Source organism: Hydra viridissima, unplaced genomic scaffold (assembly GCF_058129835.1).
Source record: "Hydra viridissima isolate aposymbiotic clone 2 unplaced genomic scaffold, HvirCarnegie_v1 scaffold_8, whole genome shotgun sequence".
Classification (NCBI taxonomy): Eukaryota; Metazoa; Cnidaria; class Hydrozoa; order Anthoathecata; family Hydridae; genus Hydra; species Hydra viridissima.
Genome location: NW_028324307.1, coordinates 11,266,607 through 11,286,899, shown reverse-complemented (window position 1 = coordinate 11,286,899; position 20,293 = coordinate 11,266,607). Strand labels below are relative to the sequence as shown.

Here is a 20,293-nt window from a genome sequence, read left to right as displayed (position 1 = left end):
ATTTGTTTAAAAATAAATTGTCTAAAGCATAAATTATTATCTTTTTAAAAAGTAAAGCTAAAATTTTAAATAATTTTTACTTTAAGAAAAAAATCAAAAACTTTCTCCCAACGTTTAAACTATATACATATATATATACATATATATATATATATATATATATATATATATATATATATATATATATATATATATATATATATATATATATATATATATTGTAGTTTCGCATAAAAAAGATCGTTTTTTAGTTGTGCGTAAACGCCGATGTATCTTTGTAAAATTCAACACAATTTATATACAAGTTAATTCCCTAGGTATTCACACATATCTTTTCACACATACAATTATTTACAAGTAGGCATTCCCTAGGCATTCACACATATCTTTTCACAAATACAATTATTTACAAGTAATGCTATAAGGCATTCACACATCTTTTCACACATACAATTATTTACAAGTAACGCTATAATGACATATCCTTTACGCACATAACTATTCACAAGTAACGCTATAATGACATCTTTTACGCACACAATTATTCACAAGTAACGCTATAATTACACTCCCCCTTGGTCATAACGACCACTTCACCTCACGGACTATATCGCTCAGGTGCCATCCTTTTTCGGGTGCTTCTTCGCAACATTGGCGTCTGGTTTGTCTCGTCTTCAGGTAACACAACGCACAGTTCTTCATCATCTTCTAGATCCTCATTCGACTTGTTATCAACTCTGACGGGTCTTAGGTCGCGTATGTGCCGGGATACTTTGTCCACTTCTACCGTTTGCTCCGAAATAATTCCTGTAATTCTCCCAATTTTGTATTGAGAGTCACATCGGTTGTCCGGGGGCTTTACCCATACTTCATCGCCGAGTTTAAACTTGTTGGTGATCTTCTCATGAGGTTCATATGCGTTTTTATCGTCGTCAATTCCTCTAACTCTAATTTCGTAATGGTATAATTTATTTGCGGGTGCTGTAGATGACTTACAACAGTCTTTTGGGCTGACGTTATACCAATAAACTGCCTCGGGTATGCTGCACGGAACTCTCTTCGCCGTTCTTTTCACTGTTCGATGGCACCGTTCTGCAATTCCGTTCCCTGAAGGAACGTAAGCGCACCTGAAGCGAAGTTTAACGTTCCATTTGTTCATAAATTGCGAAAATAATGTGCTTCGAAATGCTGTATCATTATCCGTCAGAATTTCGTTTGGACCGCCTCGTTCAAGAAAGATTTCGTTTAATTCCTGAATGACACATGCACTAGTTTGGTCTTTAAGATGGCGCCATATTGCATATCGTGAAGGCCCACAGTCAATCAGGGTAAGAAAATGTTGCCCCTCATAATGAGTTATATCCATACCAAGTCGTTGCCACGTCCCTTTTACTTCGATCTTCCCTTTCGGCCACTTTATCGGACTTGGATCAATTGATTGACAGGTTACACATTTTTCAACCACTTGCCTGACTTCTTCCCTGCTTACTGATGGGTCAATTCTACGAACAAAATACAATGTTCTCTTCACACCATAATGTCCCGTGGACTTATGAACATGGTTTATTTCTTTGGGAGATAGAGAAGCACTAATCGTTCCACCTGCAGCAAGTTCAGTGGGCTTATCGATCATTTTCAACCAACTTCCAGGCACTCGAGTAAGTACATCGGCTAAGTTAGACTCCGAGGGCACTAGTTTAATATCCACTCTGAGTTTGTATTCCTCCACAATATTCGTAATGGTCTGAAGCCGTCTTCTAATCAGCATTTCGTTTGAAGCCTTTGTCTTCAATCTAGATTTTCCAGTCAGTGCATCGGTGACCCAATGTAATACTGCTTTCGAATCAGTGCAAATATGCAAGACATTCATCTTCCAATTGAGACCCATGTTTAGTCCTTTGATTACTGCATCGAGTTCAGACATGTTTATATGTGTTGTATCATCTTTTCTTAACCAACAAGCGTCTTCGATTATATTGCCATCAACTTCGATACTCACACCTAGCGCTAGTGAACTAGCATCCACCCACACTGTTGCCTCGTTGCCATAAACATTCCAAACTCCTTTGGCAGGATCGTCGTTACGTGTTCTTTTTACCATATCGTTCACCATTTTTTCAACAAAATCGCATTGTATCTTCTCATCCCATGTTTTCGTTAGGGCGTTTGCCGTCCTTTTAACAAATGACGAAGCTACACGCAACCAACCACAAACTGGAAGATTCCCTGTCATTTTTCCACATAAAGAGAAGATTTTTCGCCTCGTTAGAGAACTTGGAATTTCACCAAAATCGTTGTCTCTCTTCCAAAATAACTTCTTATTTTCAATTCCAACTTGTAATCCTAGAACTCTCGCCCCTTCGGACACACGAACCGCCGGCTTACAATGTAATCCATACATATCCAAATGATCAAGTACACTGCGAACTGATACGATGTCTTCATTTACAAGAATATCATCAATGTATGATGATGTTCCCTTCCAGATCTTTTCGTCTTGCGATAGAACTTTGTCCAAAACTGCTTTCATTATGACGGGCGCAACGTTCAGACCAAATCCCAAACGTGTTAAACAAAACCTCTGTCCACGGAACACAACAGTTTGGTAAGCCCAGAGTTCCTCGCTGATTTTGAGTTGCATGTAGGCCGATGATAAATCAATAATTGAAATATTTTCTCCAAGCCGTCTCCAGTCTCGAAGTTTGTCAGCACATGCATCCGTGTTCGCCGTAAATGGTTCAATAAACGTGTTCAGCTCCCTGAAGTCTAACACTGGTCGCACTTTCCCTTTGTTTTGCTGCACCACTGCCATAAGTGGAACCAAACCTTTTACTGGACCGTGTTTTTTCGCTTCGTACTTTTGCAGCCATTTTTTCTCTATCCACCCTTCAATTTCTTTTTCGTAATCGTGTTTTATGCCGATGGGGATGGTATATTCAGCAATTCTATTCACCAGATTTTCAGGTTTGGTATTCCATTTCCACGCAATTATCCATTCTCTATTTTTCTTTTCAAATGAAGCTGTGAAATCCTGAGCCGTTATATTCATATCATGAACATCTATTGACAAATCGCTTTTTAAACCAAGTAAACATGCTTCTTTTTTCATAAAACAAACATCCCGCGTTGCAGAAATCGATACTCCACCAAGTGCCACTATTCCATTCATACCCATTATGAAACAAAAACCCAGCGGTTTGAAATTGACCACAAGTGCTTCCACACACACTGTATTTCCATTTGGCGCGGTGATTCGAGTTTGGCTAACACCTTCGCACTGCTGTTGTTGTCCATTTACAGTTACCACGCTAACTTCTTTCTTCGTTATTTTTGTCGCACATTTTTTATAAATGATGCAGCAGGTACACCCTGAGTCAATTAGCACATCCTGAAATACACCGTTAATATCCAAGAGCATGGTAGGTAACGCCATTATTGATTGTTTAGGGAGAGAACTGGCGCAGACGTCTTCTCCCTCACTCCGTCTTTTGGACACATTCTTGATATGTGTCCATACTCTTGACACGAGTAACACAGCACATCGCTTGACTCCCGTCTTCTACTTGACTTGTTTCGATAATTATGTCTTCTTAAATGACAATCTCTCGCAAAGTGATTGGGAAGTTTGCATTCATAGCACACTGATTGTGTTTTATCTTCTAGCAACCTCGGATCACTACTTTTCATTGCAGCTACAGCAAATTTTTCCACCATCCCGTTGTTCCGTTCCTCGATCATCAGAGTCCTTGCTCGCGCAAGTATTTGAACAGTTGTAAGATCGTCCATACGAGAACTCGATCTCAGCATTCGTCGAACTTCCTCGGGGAGCCCAGCAACAAAGGCACACGCGATCGCTTTGTCTGGTAGCCCACCAATTAGGGTAGACAATCTTCGTAGTTCTGCCAAATAAACATCAACTGCTTCTCCATGTTTCAGCTTTCTCGTGACAAACTGCTCGTAGGCTGTGAATCCATCAACGGCAAAAGCTTCAAGCAAAGCCTTCTTTATTCTCTTAAAATTTTCTTTATCAGTCTCTGTTAACTGTTGATACACTACGAATGCACCATCAGTGAGACGGAGAGGAACCACACGTGCCAGATCGGTTACACCAATTACTTTACATACCAATTCAACCTTTTCCAGCCATTCCGCAACTGACTGTTGATCGTTTCCACTAAACTCTGGAATTAACTTTAAATCAAGTTTAGTCGCCATTTCGCCGAAATAGCTTGTAGTTTCGCATAAAAAAGATCGTTTTTTAGTTGTGCGTAAACGCCGATGTATCTTTGTAAAATTCAACACAATTTATATACAAGTTAATTCCCTAGGTATTCACACATATCTTTTCACACATACAATTATTTACAAGTAGGCATTCCCTAGGCATTCACACATATCTTTTCACAAATACAATTATTTACAAGTAATGCTATAAGGCATTCACACATCTTTTCACACATACAATTATTTACAAGTAACGCTATAATGACATATCCTTTACGCACATAACTATTCACAAGTAACGCTATAATGACATCTTTTACGCACACAATTATTCACAAGTAACGCTATAATTACAATATATATATATATATATATATATATATATATATATATATATATATATATATATATATATATATATATATATATATATATATATATATATATACACAGCAAAAAACATAACGCAAAAATAACGGTTACATAACGGTAAACGAAAATTTTGGCGTTATGTTTATCGTTATGTTAAGTTGAAATAGTGTTGAAAGTGTTATAATGCGTAAATGGTGCTTAAATCATTAGTATAGTAATATATATTTGCAAAGCGTTATGTTTAACCGTTATGTTAAACAGATTATTTTATCAGTAAAAAATAGCGCGAGTTTAAAGAATCTTTGCAATTTTTGTTTATAAGGTCTTTACTGTTTTAGTTTTCTTATTTTATTTTCTCAAGGTAGTTACTTCTTAGCATTTAAACGACATTTGGATTGTTAATGATTAATATTATATATTTATTTATATCATTAATATTATTTAATAATATTGATAATCATAATAATAATAATAACAATATATGTATGTATGTATGTATGTATGTATGTATGTATGTATGTATGTATGTATGTATGTATGTATGTATGTATGTATGTATGTATGTATGTATGTATGTATGTATGCATGGATGTATGTATGTATGTATGTATGTATGTATGTATGTATGTATGTATGTATGTATGTATGTATGTTATAAATTAATAACAAGAAAAAGCTTTTTTGAACATATAGATATTATATTTCAGTTATTAAATATTTATAATAATATTGCTAATTCAACTATTTTCTTAGTCCCTTAGAGGCTTCAAGATATTAGGAGTTCACTGTATTTGTATGTTGCTTAATAATGTTCTTTACTACTATTTATTTAATACTTACCATTTTTTACTTATTACTATTCTTAAAATTAATTTTATTTTATATTGCGATTATTAAATAATGTTAAATATACTATTTGTATAATTTAAGTTTTCTAAGTAATAATAACTGTATTACTGATTTCTACAATAATTAACAGTTCAAAATGATAAAGGCTGTTGTTGTCAAGTATCTTGGTGAAAAGAAAATTGTTCTTGCTAGTAATAGCAATATTGCAGACTTTTTAACTAATGGTAAGCTTATTTTTTAATGCACATTCTTTGTTTATTCAATCTTCTTTTTTTTTTTTTAATCAAACTTTAAATTCTTTACAGTTCATTTTTGTCTTCATAATAATCAAGTTATTATATATGCCAAAAACAATGGTTGAGCTATTTAATTTAAAATTATACTTTTTTAGCTTCTAAAAAGTTTGATAACAGTGATATAAGTGGCATCATGTGGAATGGATGTGAAGTCGATTCTGAAACATTTGTTGCCATTTTAAATGAACAAAATCTAGAAGTGGAAGTTGTATCCTTAGCAAAAAATAATGAGCTCAGCACTTTTGTTCAAAGTTTAAAGGGATTTTCTCCCGTTAAAGCTGTTTTTTCAGCTGTAGATAGACACTCTGATCCTGTTTCATTCGATTTTAACAACCAACAATCCATTTTTCCTCAACTTCCAACTGAATCAACATTATACCAAGACTCTAATTATGAAGAAGATGTACTTGAGGATTTAGATGTGTCTTCAAGATCGCAAAATTTAAGTTTAATATCAACTGCTGCACAAGTTGCTGAACCACCAAAATCAAGTGCTGAACCACCTGGATCTCAAAAAGTAATTTTTTCTTGTTCTAATTGTAGTTTTCAAACAAGTAAACAATATGTAATGATATCTCATCTTAAATTACATGGTCAGGAAGGTTCAGTTGTATATGAAAACTGTTTTTCAAAATTTAAAAGTGTTAAAGGTTTTAAACTTCACAATAGAAATTGTTTTGCTCCTTTTGATACTGAAATTGAAGTAATTAACAATAATAATGATTTTAATATTGAAAAACCGGATGATTTTCAATTTTTGAATGAGAATAGAAAAGATCAACTTGCTGCATTAGCTCTTCATTTGCAAGGAAAATATCGATGCTCTGAAAATGTGGTAAACATTATTTTTTCAAGCTTGCAAAATATTTTTAATAATAAATCACAAAATGAAGAAATTTTGTAAATTTTGAGAATTTGTAAAGAACTATCAACAGAATATTCTAGAACAAGATATTTTCAAACTGCTTTTAAAATGCCACAAATTCAGTTAGTATACAAAAACAGTTTACATGGATGTTTTATTCCATTTAAAGAAATACTTCAGTTTATTTTTACATTAAATAAATATGATAAGTTTCTAGAGTATTCTTCAGAAATATCTATCTCATTGTATTCAGATGATTTAGGTGTAACTAATCCAATAGGCAAATCTAGAGGAAAGCACAAGTTGTGGGTTTTATATTTTCAGTTGTTAAACATTCCGCAATGCTGCTTAAGTAAATCTTTCTTAATATTCCCTTTAGCAATAACTGGTTCTAAATCTGTGAAGGTAAAAGGCTTTATGAAATCTCTTCTTCTTGACTTGGTACAATCTCTAAATGAACTATCATCGATTGATTCCTCAACTTTAACTAATGCTAATGGTAAAAAATTCATGGTAAAGTTAAAACACTTTATTGGAGATTCATTAACTTGCAATGCAATTGCTGGTTTTAAAGAGGGTTTTAGCAAGAAAGTTGTTAGCTGCTGTAGAGTTTGTAATTCAACCAGGTCAGAAATGTTAGTTTATAATAAACATTCTCAGTGTAAAATAAGGAGTTTAGAGGAACACAAGATGAGAGTTAAAGAACTAGATAATTCTAGTCTTCCCCGAGTTGAACGTTTAAAATGGTCAAAACTATATGGCGTTCAATCTAACAGTGTTCTATCTGAAATTAATGAATTTGATGTGACAAAGCAAGTTCTTTTTGATCCAATGCATGATTTGTTAGAAATTGTAATACCTTTGCAGATAGAACTTTACTTGAATCATGGGGTTTTGAAAGGTTTTTTTACAATAGATAGCGTGAACAACTTTATAAAATTGTTTCAATACCCAAAAGACAGTGAAAAACCACCTGTAATAGTGGATTTGGTTATTAAGGGGAAATTTGGCAGTGCTCAAGTTCTTTCTATTTGTCGTATTTTACCAATTTTTTTAAAAAGTATCACTATTGATTGTCATTTCTTGTGTCTTATTAAGCTGCTGCGTATTCTTCAAATGTGTCTCTCTCCAGTTACCACTGAGGCTTACTTCATCTCTTTAGAAGAAACAATTGCAGCCCATCATACTCTTTTTATGAATTTATACCCAGATAAGTTTATACCAAAGCTTCATTTTCTTATTCATTATCCTGAGCAATCCAGACAATTTGGTTCACTACGATACCACATGTGTATGGCTTTTGAGAGGAAACATCAAGTAATAAAAAATGTTAGGCATTTTAATTTCAAAAATATGGCTTTAAGTGCTATGAAGAGTATGGTTTTAAACACTGTTGCATCTTTTTATAATTCTTTTGGAGAAATTATTAATGGAGTTCTTTATGAATTAAATCAAGTTACTATAAAAAAAATATTGTTACCTGCATCCAGATTAATGGAATTAAATACTGTCCTGAATTGTCTTTATGGTTTCATGATGGTTTTCAATCTTCTGCTTTTATTATTAAAGAAATTCAAGTAAAAGGAGAAAAAACAGTATTTATTACCTCACAGCTTCAGTGCCTTAGTTACAATGTGTTACGAGGTTTTTTTACTGCTGTTGAGGACAACACAGTTCCTTTTAGAACTATTGCAGCTGAAGGCTTAGCTTTTCCTTGGCCAGCATTTTATTTTAAAGAAGGGGATATTTTCTATATTGTACCCCCAGCATTGCCATTCCTTATCATATAGTTGCATTGAAATTTTATAAAAAGTTTATATTATTTGCAATAAATATGATTACTTTAGTCTAATTTGTTTTCTTTATTTTGTCAACTTTAGTAGTTGTAAATGCTTTCTTTTGTCAATTTTCACATGATGATACAAAATGTTTTTTATTATTCCTATGTTTTAAACATTTACATTAATAATAAATTTTTAGATTAACAGAATCCCTTTTGATGGTGATATTAAACAAACTCTCATTGATTTTTTTCCACCTCACATTAAACTATTTCTGAGCAACAAGTTTTCTATTGAAGATAAGGTGATATCTAGAGAGCTAATGTCTTGTTTATTAGCTTTTTGCTGTTCGCATGCGCCTAATCATAATAATATCAAAAATAGAATATTGTTACGGAAAATATTCTTTGCAAAGTTAAAGTCTACTTGCATTTCTTTATATCCTTCTTACAGCCATAAATGGGTAAGAATCACGTCTTTGATACTATAATTTTTTATTTTTTTAATTTGTAACATTTAAATATACATTTTTGATCTCCTTCCTTTTCCATCGTTTTTATATTTTACTTCAGATTTTCAAATTTGCTGCTGCATACATAAATTGTTTGATTCAATTTATTTAATTAAAGTTTTTAATTTTCTATTAGGATTTCTTGTTCAAAAAGTTGCCTAATAATCATCGCCAAAGACAATTTAGTAAATGTCGTAGTTTAAAGGTTAAGCGATTTCCTCATTTTTCTGTTGTAAATAGTTCCATCAATAATAGTAGCCAAGCAGTAAATCCAATTTTGTCCGAATCAGTTGTAGATAAAGAACAGCTATTACAAGATGTTGAAGTAAGATTTTTTCTGTGTTTATTAATTTTTGGATAAAAATGATTTCTAATTCTAATATCAGAAATTATAGTCTAGTTAAGAAAACTTAGACGCAAAAAATTTTGAAATGTTATAATTAATATTAAGTGTCAGGTCATTACTTTATTTTATTAAATAGCTATAAAATAAGGAATGTATATAACTCTTTCTTTCATCTAGAATGAACTTAATAAGAAAAAGCCATCACTTTCAACACTGTCTATTCTAAACAGACATCTTTTTAATAACGAGACTTATAGTGTATTTCCGAAAAGAGTTACATATGCTCCTGGATTGATGCTGGAAGAAGCGATTCGTTTGTATACTATTTTTAAAGATTCGTCTCTTAAGATTCAAAAGATGTTGATTTGGATTTCTCCCGATTCGCAAACCCATACTGAAAGTTTAATGCTGTTCCAGAAATCACTTATTTCTAAGAAGTCAACTGATAAATTGTTTATGAAAGTTGATGTAAATTTTATTTTATTTTTTTAATTTGGTTTTAAGCCAGTTCTATAAAATATAAACTTAACATTGATTCAAACCCATTTAATGTATTAATAATAGTTTCTTTTTTATGGTTGCAATACTTATTTTGTATTTATAATATTTTAGTGTGATTCAATACATGAATACTTAAGAGTGCCAAGCTTGTATGGTCCACAAGTTATCTATAATAAAACGGAATATGGAGTAAGGAGTCGTAGAGGTGTCGAGATGGATGTTCAGCCCTTGATCAGTACATGTGAAATGGTGGTTGTTTTGATGGCCGTTTACTATTTGCTAGATTTGACATATCCTTCTTGTTTTGGGCAGCTTCTGGGATGTTTGCAAGATATTTGCGGCTTCGGACGATCAGCTTTACTTTCTAAAAAATGCATTTTTCTTTTGCAATCTTTTTACAGCAATGTGAAGTATTTTTGAATTAATAAATGTTAATAAGTTAATTTCTTCAATTATTTTGTAAATAATTTTCATGATTATGAAAAATAATTTAACATAAATATATTAGGAAATTAAACTGGATGAATTTGTTTTATTTTTTAAATTAACTTTTATAAACATAAAAAATGTTCAATGTTAGTTTATTTAGCAATTTCTGTTAATAATCATGGGTTTCAAAAAACCTACTTTAAAATAATTATAGTTTGACATAACGGGTAACATAACGGATAAATACCCGTTATATCAGGTTTTAAACATAACGGTAAAATACGCGTTATATAACGGGAGTTTTCCTCTCACATAACGGCTAATTGGCGTTATGTAACCGTTATGTTCAAGGCAATTTTGCTATGAAAAAACATAATGCTAAAACCGTTATGTTATTTTCATACATATTAAGTATTAAACATAACGGCACTGAACCGTTATGTGCGAGGAAAACTCCCGTTATGTTTTTTAAAAATATAACGGGTTTTTTATTTACTGTGTATATATATATATATATATATATATATATATATATATATATATATATATATATATATATATATATATATATATAGGATATTAGGATATTCACTATCTAATATATTAACCAAAATACCAAAGTATCTCTAAATAGTTGAAACATTTTTTTATTATCCAACCACATCAGAGCGCTCATAAGGGTCTAGTGAACCTAGTGCACTCTTTGTTATCTGGACAGTTGTTTTTATGTCCTTTTATAGCTTATTATTGATGACGCAACATGTTTATCTTTTTGGGCATTAACTTTCACAGGTTTTACAGGTTTATGAACATAGGAAACAGATTATTCATCAAAGGTCAACATTTTTTGGGAATGAACTTTTAAATTTTCGTATGAAGCGCTCAGTAAAATTAGAAGTAGATTAACTACAGTACCTCTCAACAGATGTTTTATTGCACGCATTTAGTGTAAAAATGACTACTTCTTAGGCTTTGTAAAAGATGTTCTGCTTTTCTTTCATAAATGGCACTAGCTTAAATATGGAAAAATTCTAGTTTTTTCCATTTTGCAGTCAAAAAATTTGCAACTATTCAAAAGATTCTAAATTATTTACTTCACCGGATTTTGTAATCATAAAAAGGTTTTTTTTACCAAAGTAGATTTCGTTACCATTATAAATTATCGCTTTATCTTTACTTAGGTTGCTTATCGAACAACAACAAATATAGTATTCCAACATCAGTGTCTCTGTCACCACTTCTCAAAAATAAAAATTGGACAAACTGAACGGCTAATCTTATATTAATGCCAAATATTTTCTTAACAAAAGGTACGTTACAGATTTGCATTCACCATAGTCACAAGTAGGGTTCATTATCGAAATTGCAAATTTCGAAAATTTTCGATTAAAACGGTACCGAAATACTTCTTTCTTTTCGAAATCTATAAAAACTTATGAAAATAATCGAACTAGCCAAATTAATTTCGAAAATAAAAAAGGAATTTCGAAATGTGAAATTAATTTCGAAAGAAAAAACGGAATTTCGAAATGTGAAATTAACTTCGAAAAAAAAAAGTGTATTTCGAAAAGTGAAATTAATTTCGAAAGAAAAAACAGAATTTCGAAATGTGAAATTAACTTCGAAAAAAAAAAGTGTATTTCGAAAAGTAAAATTAATTTCGAAAGAAAAAACAGAATTTCGAAATGTGAAATTAACTTCGAAAAAAAAAAGTGTATTTCGAAAACTGATTTTAATTTCGAAAGAAAAAACAAAATTTCGAAATGTGAAATTATTTTCCAAAGAAAAAAAAGAATTTCGAAAAGTGAAATTAATTACAAGAAAAAAAAAAAAGAATTTTGGAAAGTTAAATTTATTCCAAAAAGTAATTTTAATACCTTATATTTTATTTGCATAATAATATTAAAATAACCGGGTGCCTAAATAATTTACCACGGGGTTTTTCGGCAAGTATACCTTTTATTATTATTATTATTATTATATATATATATATATATATATATATATATATATTATATATAATAATTTGCCATATATACATATATATGAATAATATATATAGATATATATAGATATATTATAGATATATATATGTGGCAAAATAATACTATCTTGGTAAATTTAAGGTGGCACACAACTGAAAACAAGTTGTTTTTTTTAGTAATCAAAATTATGATTTTTTTTTTTTTTGATGAGAATAAATTTATATTAAAATAAAATAAAAAACAGCTAATTTTTTTTTTTAATTTTACTATCCATAATGGCCAAAAATGTGTTGTAAAACACGTGTTTTTAGTAAATCTTTAAAACCTAATAACTTGATTTTGCCTCAACAACTCGAACTAAAATTTTTAGTTATGTAACAAAAAGATTGCTAAGGTATAAATATAATTGTTTGAAATCGCTGTAAATCTCATCTAAATAATCCCAAGAGAGTAATTAGCCGTTTACATTGCAACAATGGTTTCATATACGTGCGTTACAGGCCTTAAAGGAATTGCATATTATAACTTTTAAATTATATCATTTAGGAAAAGCGCACGAACTTTTATGTAAATTCTATAAAATTTTATAAAGTTCTATAAAGTTCTATAAAAATTCTAAATCTAAAGTTTAAACTTACGTTATGCAAATTTAAAATTAAAGTGTTTAAACTGGTGTTGTTATCGACTAAGACTAAATCGACTAAAAGTCGAAATTAGTCGACTTTGAAAAATCTAAGAGTCGATGTAATCGACTTTGGATTTTCTACTAATCGACTAAAAGTCGATTTAGTTAAATAGTAGTACTTATACATGTATTTCTAATATCTTTTTATTTGATTGAACATTATAAATCTTTTTAATTTTATTTTGTTAACAAAAGCAAATATGACTGTTGAATAGAATGTAGTTTTTTCAGAGCCGGAATAAAATATTTACTCCCTTTCCTTTCATATTAAATTAGAAATTAAAATATAGCATCTCCCTCCATCATATTAATTATTGAATGAAGATGCTTTTAAGCATCTTCATTCAATAATTAATAAGTAAAAATTTGAATAGTAAAAATTTTAAAAATTCTACGTTCAAAATTTACAATTTAAATTGTAAACAAAAACACTTTAGTAGCTTTTGCTATAGGTAGGTTTTATTCACTTTGAGAGGGCTAATATTTTATATGAAACATTTCACCGTGTAGAGGTAAGTGGTCATTCGCAAATTATGTCACGCAAAAAACTTTTCAGATCCCCCTTCTCCCTTTTCCGCAAAATGTCACAAAATATCAAACCCCTATCTTATCCTGAGCGTTTTAATCCCTGTAAAAGAACCTTTGGGGTTCTAATCCCTGCAAAAATATTTCGAAGCAAATTTTAGAATTTCGAAGGTAAAAAATCGTTTCGGTATTATTTTCAGAATTTCGAAATCGCAAAAACATTTCGAAGCAAATTTTAGAATTTCGAAGGTAAAAAATCGTTTCGGTATTATTTTCAGAATTTCGAAATCGCAAAAACATTTCGAAGCAAATTTTAGAATTTCGAAGGTAAAAAATCGTTTCGGTATTATTTTCAGAATTTCGAAATCGCGAAAACATTTCGAAGCAAATTTTAGAATTTCGAAGGTAAAAAATCGTTTCGGTATTATTTTCAGAATTTCGAAATCGCAAAAAATTTCGAAGCAAATTTTAGAATTTCGAAGGTAAAAAATCGTTTCGGTATTATTTTCAGAATTTCGAAATCGCAAAAACATTTCGAAGCAAATTTTAGAATTTCGAAGGTAAAAAATCGTTTCGGTAATATTTTTAGAATTTCGAAATCGCAAAAACATTTCGAAGCAAATTTTAGAATTTCGAAGGTAAAAAATCGTTTCGGTAATATTTTTAGAATTTCGAAATCGCAAAAATGTTTCGAAACAAATTTGACAATTTCGAAATGAAAAAATCGTTTCGATGCAAAATTAATTAGTTTGAAATTATTTCGAACTTACCGAAACAAAAATAGAGTTTCGAAAACTTTTTTTTTTATCGAAAATTCAACTTTTGCTTCCGTGAAGAACCTTAGTCACAAGAATATATAGTCTGGAAACAAAGGCCATTTTCATTGTTCAACCGCTTTATGTCAAACTTGTATCAGCTAAACTTATATCAACGACTCGGTGAAGGTGATTATTCTCCCTATGATTCTGAAATGAATATTGGTTTTTGAATTTAATGTTGAGATCTTTTAAATAATTTTTATATAGATAATTTCTCCAATATGTTAAGAAAGATTATTTAAGATTTAAAAACCTCTTTAAATAAATAGAATATTTTATTTAAAGTTTCTTTAACATAAATATTTACATATTTTTTGATGACTCCTATTACTAATTACTGCTGTTTTGTACTGTTATTGTTATTAGGGGTGGTAAATTAATCGGTATTTTGAATTAATCGATTAACGATTAATTTTAGCTAAATTAATCGATTAATCGATTAATTTTCGATTAATTTTTAAAAATGAATTTTGGCGAGTTACAAAAAGTATATTGCTATTGAAAAAGGTTTTATTTCTCTTTTTTCGTCAGATGTGATCTTAAAAAACATAAGTTATTAACAGTATCATCATTTAAACTAGTTCGTAACCTATTAATAAACAAACTAGCAGCACTAAAACTTCTTTCTGCTTCTATAGAAGATGGGGGAAGGCTTAGCATGGCGTTGTAAAACTTTTCTAAAGAGCATGGCCTTTTTCCAGTGCTTTCTAGTACTGTCATTTCACGTTTAATACAAATCAGTAACAATGATAACTACTCTTTCTGAAGGAAATGAACCATTTATTCTAATCATTCCAAGACCATAGTGACTTTTGTCTGAGCTATGTACACTAAGACACAAGTATCTTCTAGTTCCACCTGAAGTCCACTAATCAAGAGAAATTGAAAATCTTTCTCCGTTTAATTTTTTTTGCTGAAGCTCGTGAGTAATTTTTAATTTCATTGAGTTTGCATAGTTCATAACAATTGCCTTTACAGCATGTCGATCGTTAAGATTTTTAGTCCTTGAGCTTTCCAGCCATTTTTAATATCTTTACTAATCGCCAAAGTTGCAAAAGAGATACGATCTACAGCTGTTAAACGAGCTAATACCCCTTCAGCTTTGTTACCTATTTTATGAAACGACTTTGGTTGGCAAAATTTTATGTTTGTGCTCTAAATGATACGAAAAACTTATAGAATGTTGACTCTTCTTAAGCGTCTGAAGCATTTCATGGTGACTTAACATTTAATCGCATTATAGAGGTTTTCGAATTATGGAGATTCGAATTAGAGAGATTTTACTGTATACTATTTGTTTACATTTCACAGCGTACGAGATAAAAGTTTGTTGTCAAAAAACGCCAAATTTTTTTGATTTTTAAAACGGCTTTAAAAATTAAAACACTTAAAATGATTTTTAAAATTATTCGATTAATCGTTTAGAATTAATCGATTAACGATTAACTTTTTTTAATCGATTAATCGATTAATCGTTAATCGATTACCACCCCTAGTTGCTACGGACTTGTAAGTAAAACATTGAACTCAGAAAGTGTATGCAATTCAAGCAAATTTTATTTCATTTTTTTTTTAAACAAGTAATTCTAAAATCATTATTTTTGAAATATTTCAGAATTGTTTTGTAACTATTTCATAGTTTTCAAACTTACTTTAGAATAATTTTAAAATTTATATGAGGTAGATAGGTATGCTAAAGCTCGCAACAGCTACAAAAAAAAAAAGATCTGAAGCTCCTGAAGATATTTTTTTACAATACCTAAGATATTTTTTTATAATACCGTGTTTTAATACCGTAGTATCTATATCAAGAAAAACCCGATCTGAAGCTCTGGAAGATATTTTTTTATAATTGGTGAAATATTAAGAAAAAAAAGATATAAGCTAGAGGAAGCCGAGTTATTTGGACTTCATTTAGATAAAGATTAGAGTAAACACAGGGGATTATCCAATCTATAGTGAATAGTGCTAAAAATTTTGAAATTGCTTTCGTGTTTGTTAACATAGAAAAAGAAAGTTGTCATAAATAAAGAAAAAATTATATTTTAGCTCGAGCTCCAATTTTGCGGCACCATTTAACATGTGTTTCATTTTCTGATTGTCGAAATTCTTAATGAAAACATTAGCGAGGCAAACGCAACAAGCTAAGCACGATGCCTATCACTTGTTCGTATTAATTCATATGTTACGTTTACTTTAGATATTTAAATTCTGAATATTTTTAAAAACTTTCATTTTCATACTCGTGAAGATTTTTGAGCAACATCCCCTTTACATTTTTTCTTTCCCCCTCCAATTACTTAAACACGTGTGATGACTTATGGAACCAAATACGTTGTAGGACTATAAAATACAACGAAGTTCAACAAAACACAACAAAATTTAATTAAATACATTAGAGTTAAATATAAAAGAATTAAGATGTATAAAAAAATTAAAACATACAAGGTAAGGATAAAAATGTAATATACAGTACAACTGTTAAAATAAAAAATTAATTTAACATAAAGTATTATTATAAATATTAAATGTAATTGTATTATAAAATTATATTTACAATTATATTCATAATTTGTTATAAACAGATAAGTTTAAGTTTACAAGTTTTTTCTAAAAACATACCCCCCTCGATCCTATTTTGAATAAGTTCAAAGAAAACGAACAATTTTGTGTACAAATGGTTGAGGATAATTCCATCAGTTTTATGTTATATCATCGATTGCATAGATGGTTATATAGATTTGATATTAGTTTTTATAATATTGATTAAAAAAATGTTGTCGTTATGTTAACAAGGCTTATAATTTATCATTGACGCAGTCGGTACTTTTTGATCGAAATAATTGAAGCTATTTTACTACTCTTCGCTTAAAAAACTAAAAAAAAAAAACTTTGTCTTCGGGGTCGGTAGAAGCTCTTTGAGAAGCAAAAAAATAAATAAAAAGGATTTACAAAGTACAAAGAGCCGTAGTTACATTTGCGCTTAATTAAGGAAACACGAAAAAAAGAATATTGTAGAACTTATAATAAATAAATTTCTTTATAAAATATTATAGGTTTCTAAACTCAGATTCGTTAAATGTAAGATGATTTTCATATTTTTTTGGCGCTGAATAAACTTTTTATGATAAAATTTACCAGTCAATCAATGTTACTGAATATCATTAAGGAGAAGGAGTGGGAAAAGCTGCCTGTGTCATCCCTTCCTTAGTTTCGACGGCCCGGAGCTTAGAATTTTTTTTCTATTTTTATGGCCACACATATTGCTTTTGAAGGAGAACAAGATTGACACCATCTATGCAATCTAATGTTCAAAAAGTTAGATTTTGCTTTATGACAGGCGATTGAAAGATTTATACAAATCTAATTAAGTATTTAAATTGTTATTTCATTCCAAATCCCATGAGGATAATTACAGCATTGCGTACACTTTTAAAAATGAAAACAAGTTTGTGGACGATTAATATTTGCAATTTATGTGTGATCCTATTTAGTGAAAAATTTAGTACATTCAAATCTGCCTATTATTTAGAAAGGAAATATCTGTCAACGACGCCTTCACAAACGTCAAATTCTTTTTATAAACGGATTAAACACTGAAAATCAACGAGAAGCAGAGTTTTAGACGTAAATGTTGTCGCATGATAAAGCATTCGCTTCTCACTTGGTCAACACGTAAATATTTTGAGCTGTATTTTTTTTTTTTTTTTTTTTTAAAATATAAATAGTAAATTGTTATACTTAAATACACAAGTCAACAATGAAGCCTTTAGCGTATATACAGTTGAAATCATAATTTATTTTTAACCAACTTAAAGTATTTCACTTGATGTCACATCTTTCACGGAAACATTTGTTAACACGAATATCATGAATTTGAATTTACTATTTATCCTTCTTTGTTTTTTTAATATTTACCAAGCAAGGGATATTCTTGAGATAGATACAGCAACTTTCCAGAACAAACGCGAAAGCGTCAATGCATTAACTTTACGCATAAATAACATAATAAAAAAATACTACGAAGATTGGAAATTCGTATTTACAGGTAAAAAAGCCGAAAACGTTATTGCAAAAAAAAAAGAAAGTGACATTAAAGATAATATAACAAAGAATATCTCAATTAATGACGATGTTGTAAAAACCCAAGCGAGCAGAGGATGGCGAGTTTGTTCTCATCGTTCGTTAATGTCACTACTAAGATACTTATGCAAAGTTTACAAAAAACCAACTTTGTGGGTAAAAAAAGGTTGGCTGTTTTTTTTGTCCATGATATTTTATTTGATAAAATTTTCAGTCAATTGATTACTTTTATCCTGCTTTATATTTTTTGTGTAAGTTTTTGAAGTTTATTTATAATTTGATATGAGAAGTATTAAATTTGATAAATCACGTTTTGTAGAAAGCGATCCCACAATAAGAGATGTTATCATCAATGGTAAGCAAGCGTCAAACTTTTTAAACACGAGACAAAATAACTGGCTGAACCGATTTCATACTGGTTACAGCACTGATGTACATTTTTTGGACGAATGCTGCTACCGAAAGGGTTGCGAAGCTAAGGAGTTATCTGAATATTGTAATTGAAACAATAGATTTTAACTGGTTGTTTAACTGGTTGAAATGATTTTAACTGGTTGTAATTGAACCAATAGATTTTAACTGGTTGATGATAAAAAATGTAGCAAGAAGTCCATCAATATTTTTCATTACTAAAAATTTAAAAACAGTTGATAATGGTTGATTCAAAAAGCTGGTATTTAAATCATTCGCACTGTAATTGTCGATCTGAAAAGGTTTAGAGACAATGACGTGTTTTGTGCTACTAGAGTTGGAAATGATTTGCTTAAAATTCTTGAAGTGAAATTCATTGATCAAGTGACCAATTGAAGAAAAGGTTGAGCTTTCAAAGAAATTCATATAAACTAAAGCTTGCTCACTTTTATCTTAGCAACAACAACAACAAAAAAGATTAAAAATAAGATCAGTTCCTAACTGTTTGTACATGTTAATGGTACTTGTTGTGTGCACGTGTTGCTTGTAAATTTTTTGTAATTATTGTAACTACTTTTACTCGACTTTATTAAGTAACAATAATAGTTTACATATAATCAACAATTACCATTTAGGCAATATGTTACTAATTTTTTAGACTTCAGCATTAGTAGAAACTTATTTTGTGGTATCTGATCAACAAAAGAAAATACTTTTTTAGACCGATTAAAATGGGGAAACAATAAAATGAATATAAAATACAATTTTTGCTTATAAAAGCTCTTGTTACACCATAAAAATCCATTATCTCTTAGATTTAAAGGTTTATCACATATCCTACTCCTAAGAGAGAAAAGTGTACCCGAATTTTTATCAAATTTTCTAGGTAATAAAATTAGATAAGTAATATTAATATTGAATAATGTGAACAAATACCACTAATCTTATCAAAATGTTTTTGAACAATCATACACTCAGTTTTGTTTTAGATAAGCATTACTATCATTTTGTTTCTGCAGATAGGATAAATATTTTCCATACTTATTTGTCACTCCATATGTAATTGACATCCTTTCTACCAGTTAGTAATTGCGACTACTCTCGGCCATAAAAATTTAGCATATAAATTTGTTAATAAATTTTATTTTCAACATGGCTGCTGACAAAATTCTGCAGACAAAACACGTTTTAATGAACTTGAAACTGTTGCCTAGTAATGCAATTTGCTTCGTCTAGAGAGCTTATCTTCTAAAACCTAATTTCTTATCATAAAAGTATCAAAGTTATTATTGTTATTTATTGTTTTTGTTTCGCCGTTAAACAGCATTTTCAAAGAAAATTTATAACAAGTAAAAGGCCAGAACAAGAAAAAGACACAAGTCCACCGATCAATTTATGGTAAACGCATTTACAGTTCTTTTAAAAGATACATAATCGCAAAAACATGCCGAGAACATTAAAATTTACACACACAAAAAAAGGCATTTGTAAAAAATATTAAAAATTTAAACCTAAATTGGAATCTAAATAGAAAATTTTAAAAAAGAGATTTGCATTTCAATGAATAAGCATTAGCAACAAAATTGCTAAGATTCAGTTTTAAATTGTTTTA

At 29.9% G+C, this 20,293-nt stretch overlaps 3 protein-coding genes and 1 pseudogene across 4 annotated transcripts; 3 read left to right on the top strand and 1 right to left on the bottom strand.

The window, feature by feature from the left end:
* Window positions 1-598: 598 nt before the first annotated feature.
* On the bottom strand, window positions 599-3,433 carry LOC149885073 (uncharacterized). Its single transcript, XM_090094614.1, has one exon. It carries the CDS (start codon window positions 3,431-3,433, stop codon window positions 599-601), a length of 2,835 nt encoding a protein of 944 aa, XP_089950740.1.
* A 1,996-nt stretch (window positions 3,434-5,429) lies between these two features.
* Window positions 5,430-10,265, top strand: LOC149885071 (uncharacterized). Its single transcript, XM_090095518.1, has 6 exons — window positions 5,430-5,669; window positions 5,837-6,258; window positions 8,587-8,850; window positions 9,035-9,223; window positions 9,422-9,712; window positions 9,857-10,265. Exons 1-6 carry the CDS (start codon window positions 5,582-5,584, stop codon window positions 10,163-10,165), a joined length of 1,563 nt encoding a protein of 520 aa, XP_089951644.1. The 5' UTR covers window positions 5,430-5,581; the 3' UTR covers window positions 10,166-10,265.
* On the top strand, window positions 6,268-8,452 carry LOC149885072 (uncharacterized; annotated as a pseudogene).
* Window positions 10,266-14,071: 3,806 nt separating the features above from the next.
* Window positions 14,072-19,320, top strand: LOC145187000 (uncharacterized). Of its 2 annotated transcripts, XM_090095537.1 has the most exons (3): window positions 14,072-14,313; window positions 17,720-18,436; window positions 18,590-19,320. In XM_090095537.1, the coding sequence occupies exons 2-3, from the start codon at window positions 18,058-18,060 to the stop codon at window positions 18,772-18,774; spliced, it is 564 nt and encodes a 187-aa protein (XP_089951663.1). In that variant the 5' UTR covers window positions 14,072-14,313; window positions 17,720-18,057; the 3' UTR covers window positions 18,775-19,320. The 2 variants fall into 2 exon arrangements, with proteins under 2 accessions (XP_089951663.1, XP_089951664.1); XM_090095538.1 differs by lacking the exon at window positions 14,072-14,313 and having other exon boundaries at window positions 17,656-18,436.
* Window positions 19,321-20,293: the final 973 nt, after the last annotated feature.

Bases quoted from the DNA above. Each gene is read 5' to 3' on its own strand.
- LOC149885073 (XM_090094614.1), bottom strand. From the start codon at position 3,433: ATGGCGTTACCTACCATGCTCTTGGATATTAACGGTGTATTTCAGGAT.
- LOC145187000 (XM_090095537.1), top strand. From the start codon at position 18,058: ATGAATTTGAATTTACTATTTATCCTTCTTTGTTTTTTTAATATTTAC. The intron at 18,437-18,589 runs GTTGGCTGTTTT...CACGTTTTGTAG, and splicing joins AACTTTGTGGGTAAAAAAAG to AAAGCGATCCCACAATAAGA.
- LOC149885071 (XM_090095518.1), top strand. From the start codon at position 5,582: ATGATAAAGGCTGTTGTTGTCAAGTATCTTGGTGAAAAGAAAATTGTT. The intron at 6,259-8,586 runs GTAATTTTTTCT...ATAAATTTTTAG, and splicing joins AACCACCTGGATCTCAAAAA to ATTAACAGAATCCCTTTTGA. The intron at 8,851-9,034 runs GTAAGAATCACG...ATTTTCTATTAG, and splicing joins CTTCTTACAGCCATAAATGG to GATTTCTTGTTCAAAAAGTT.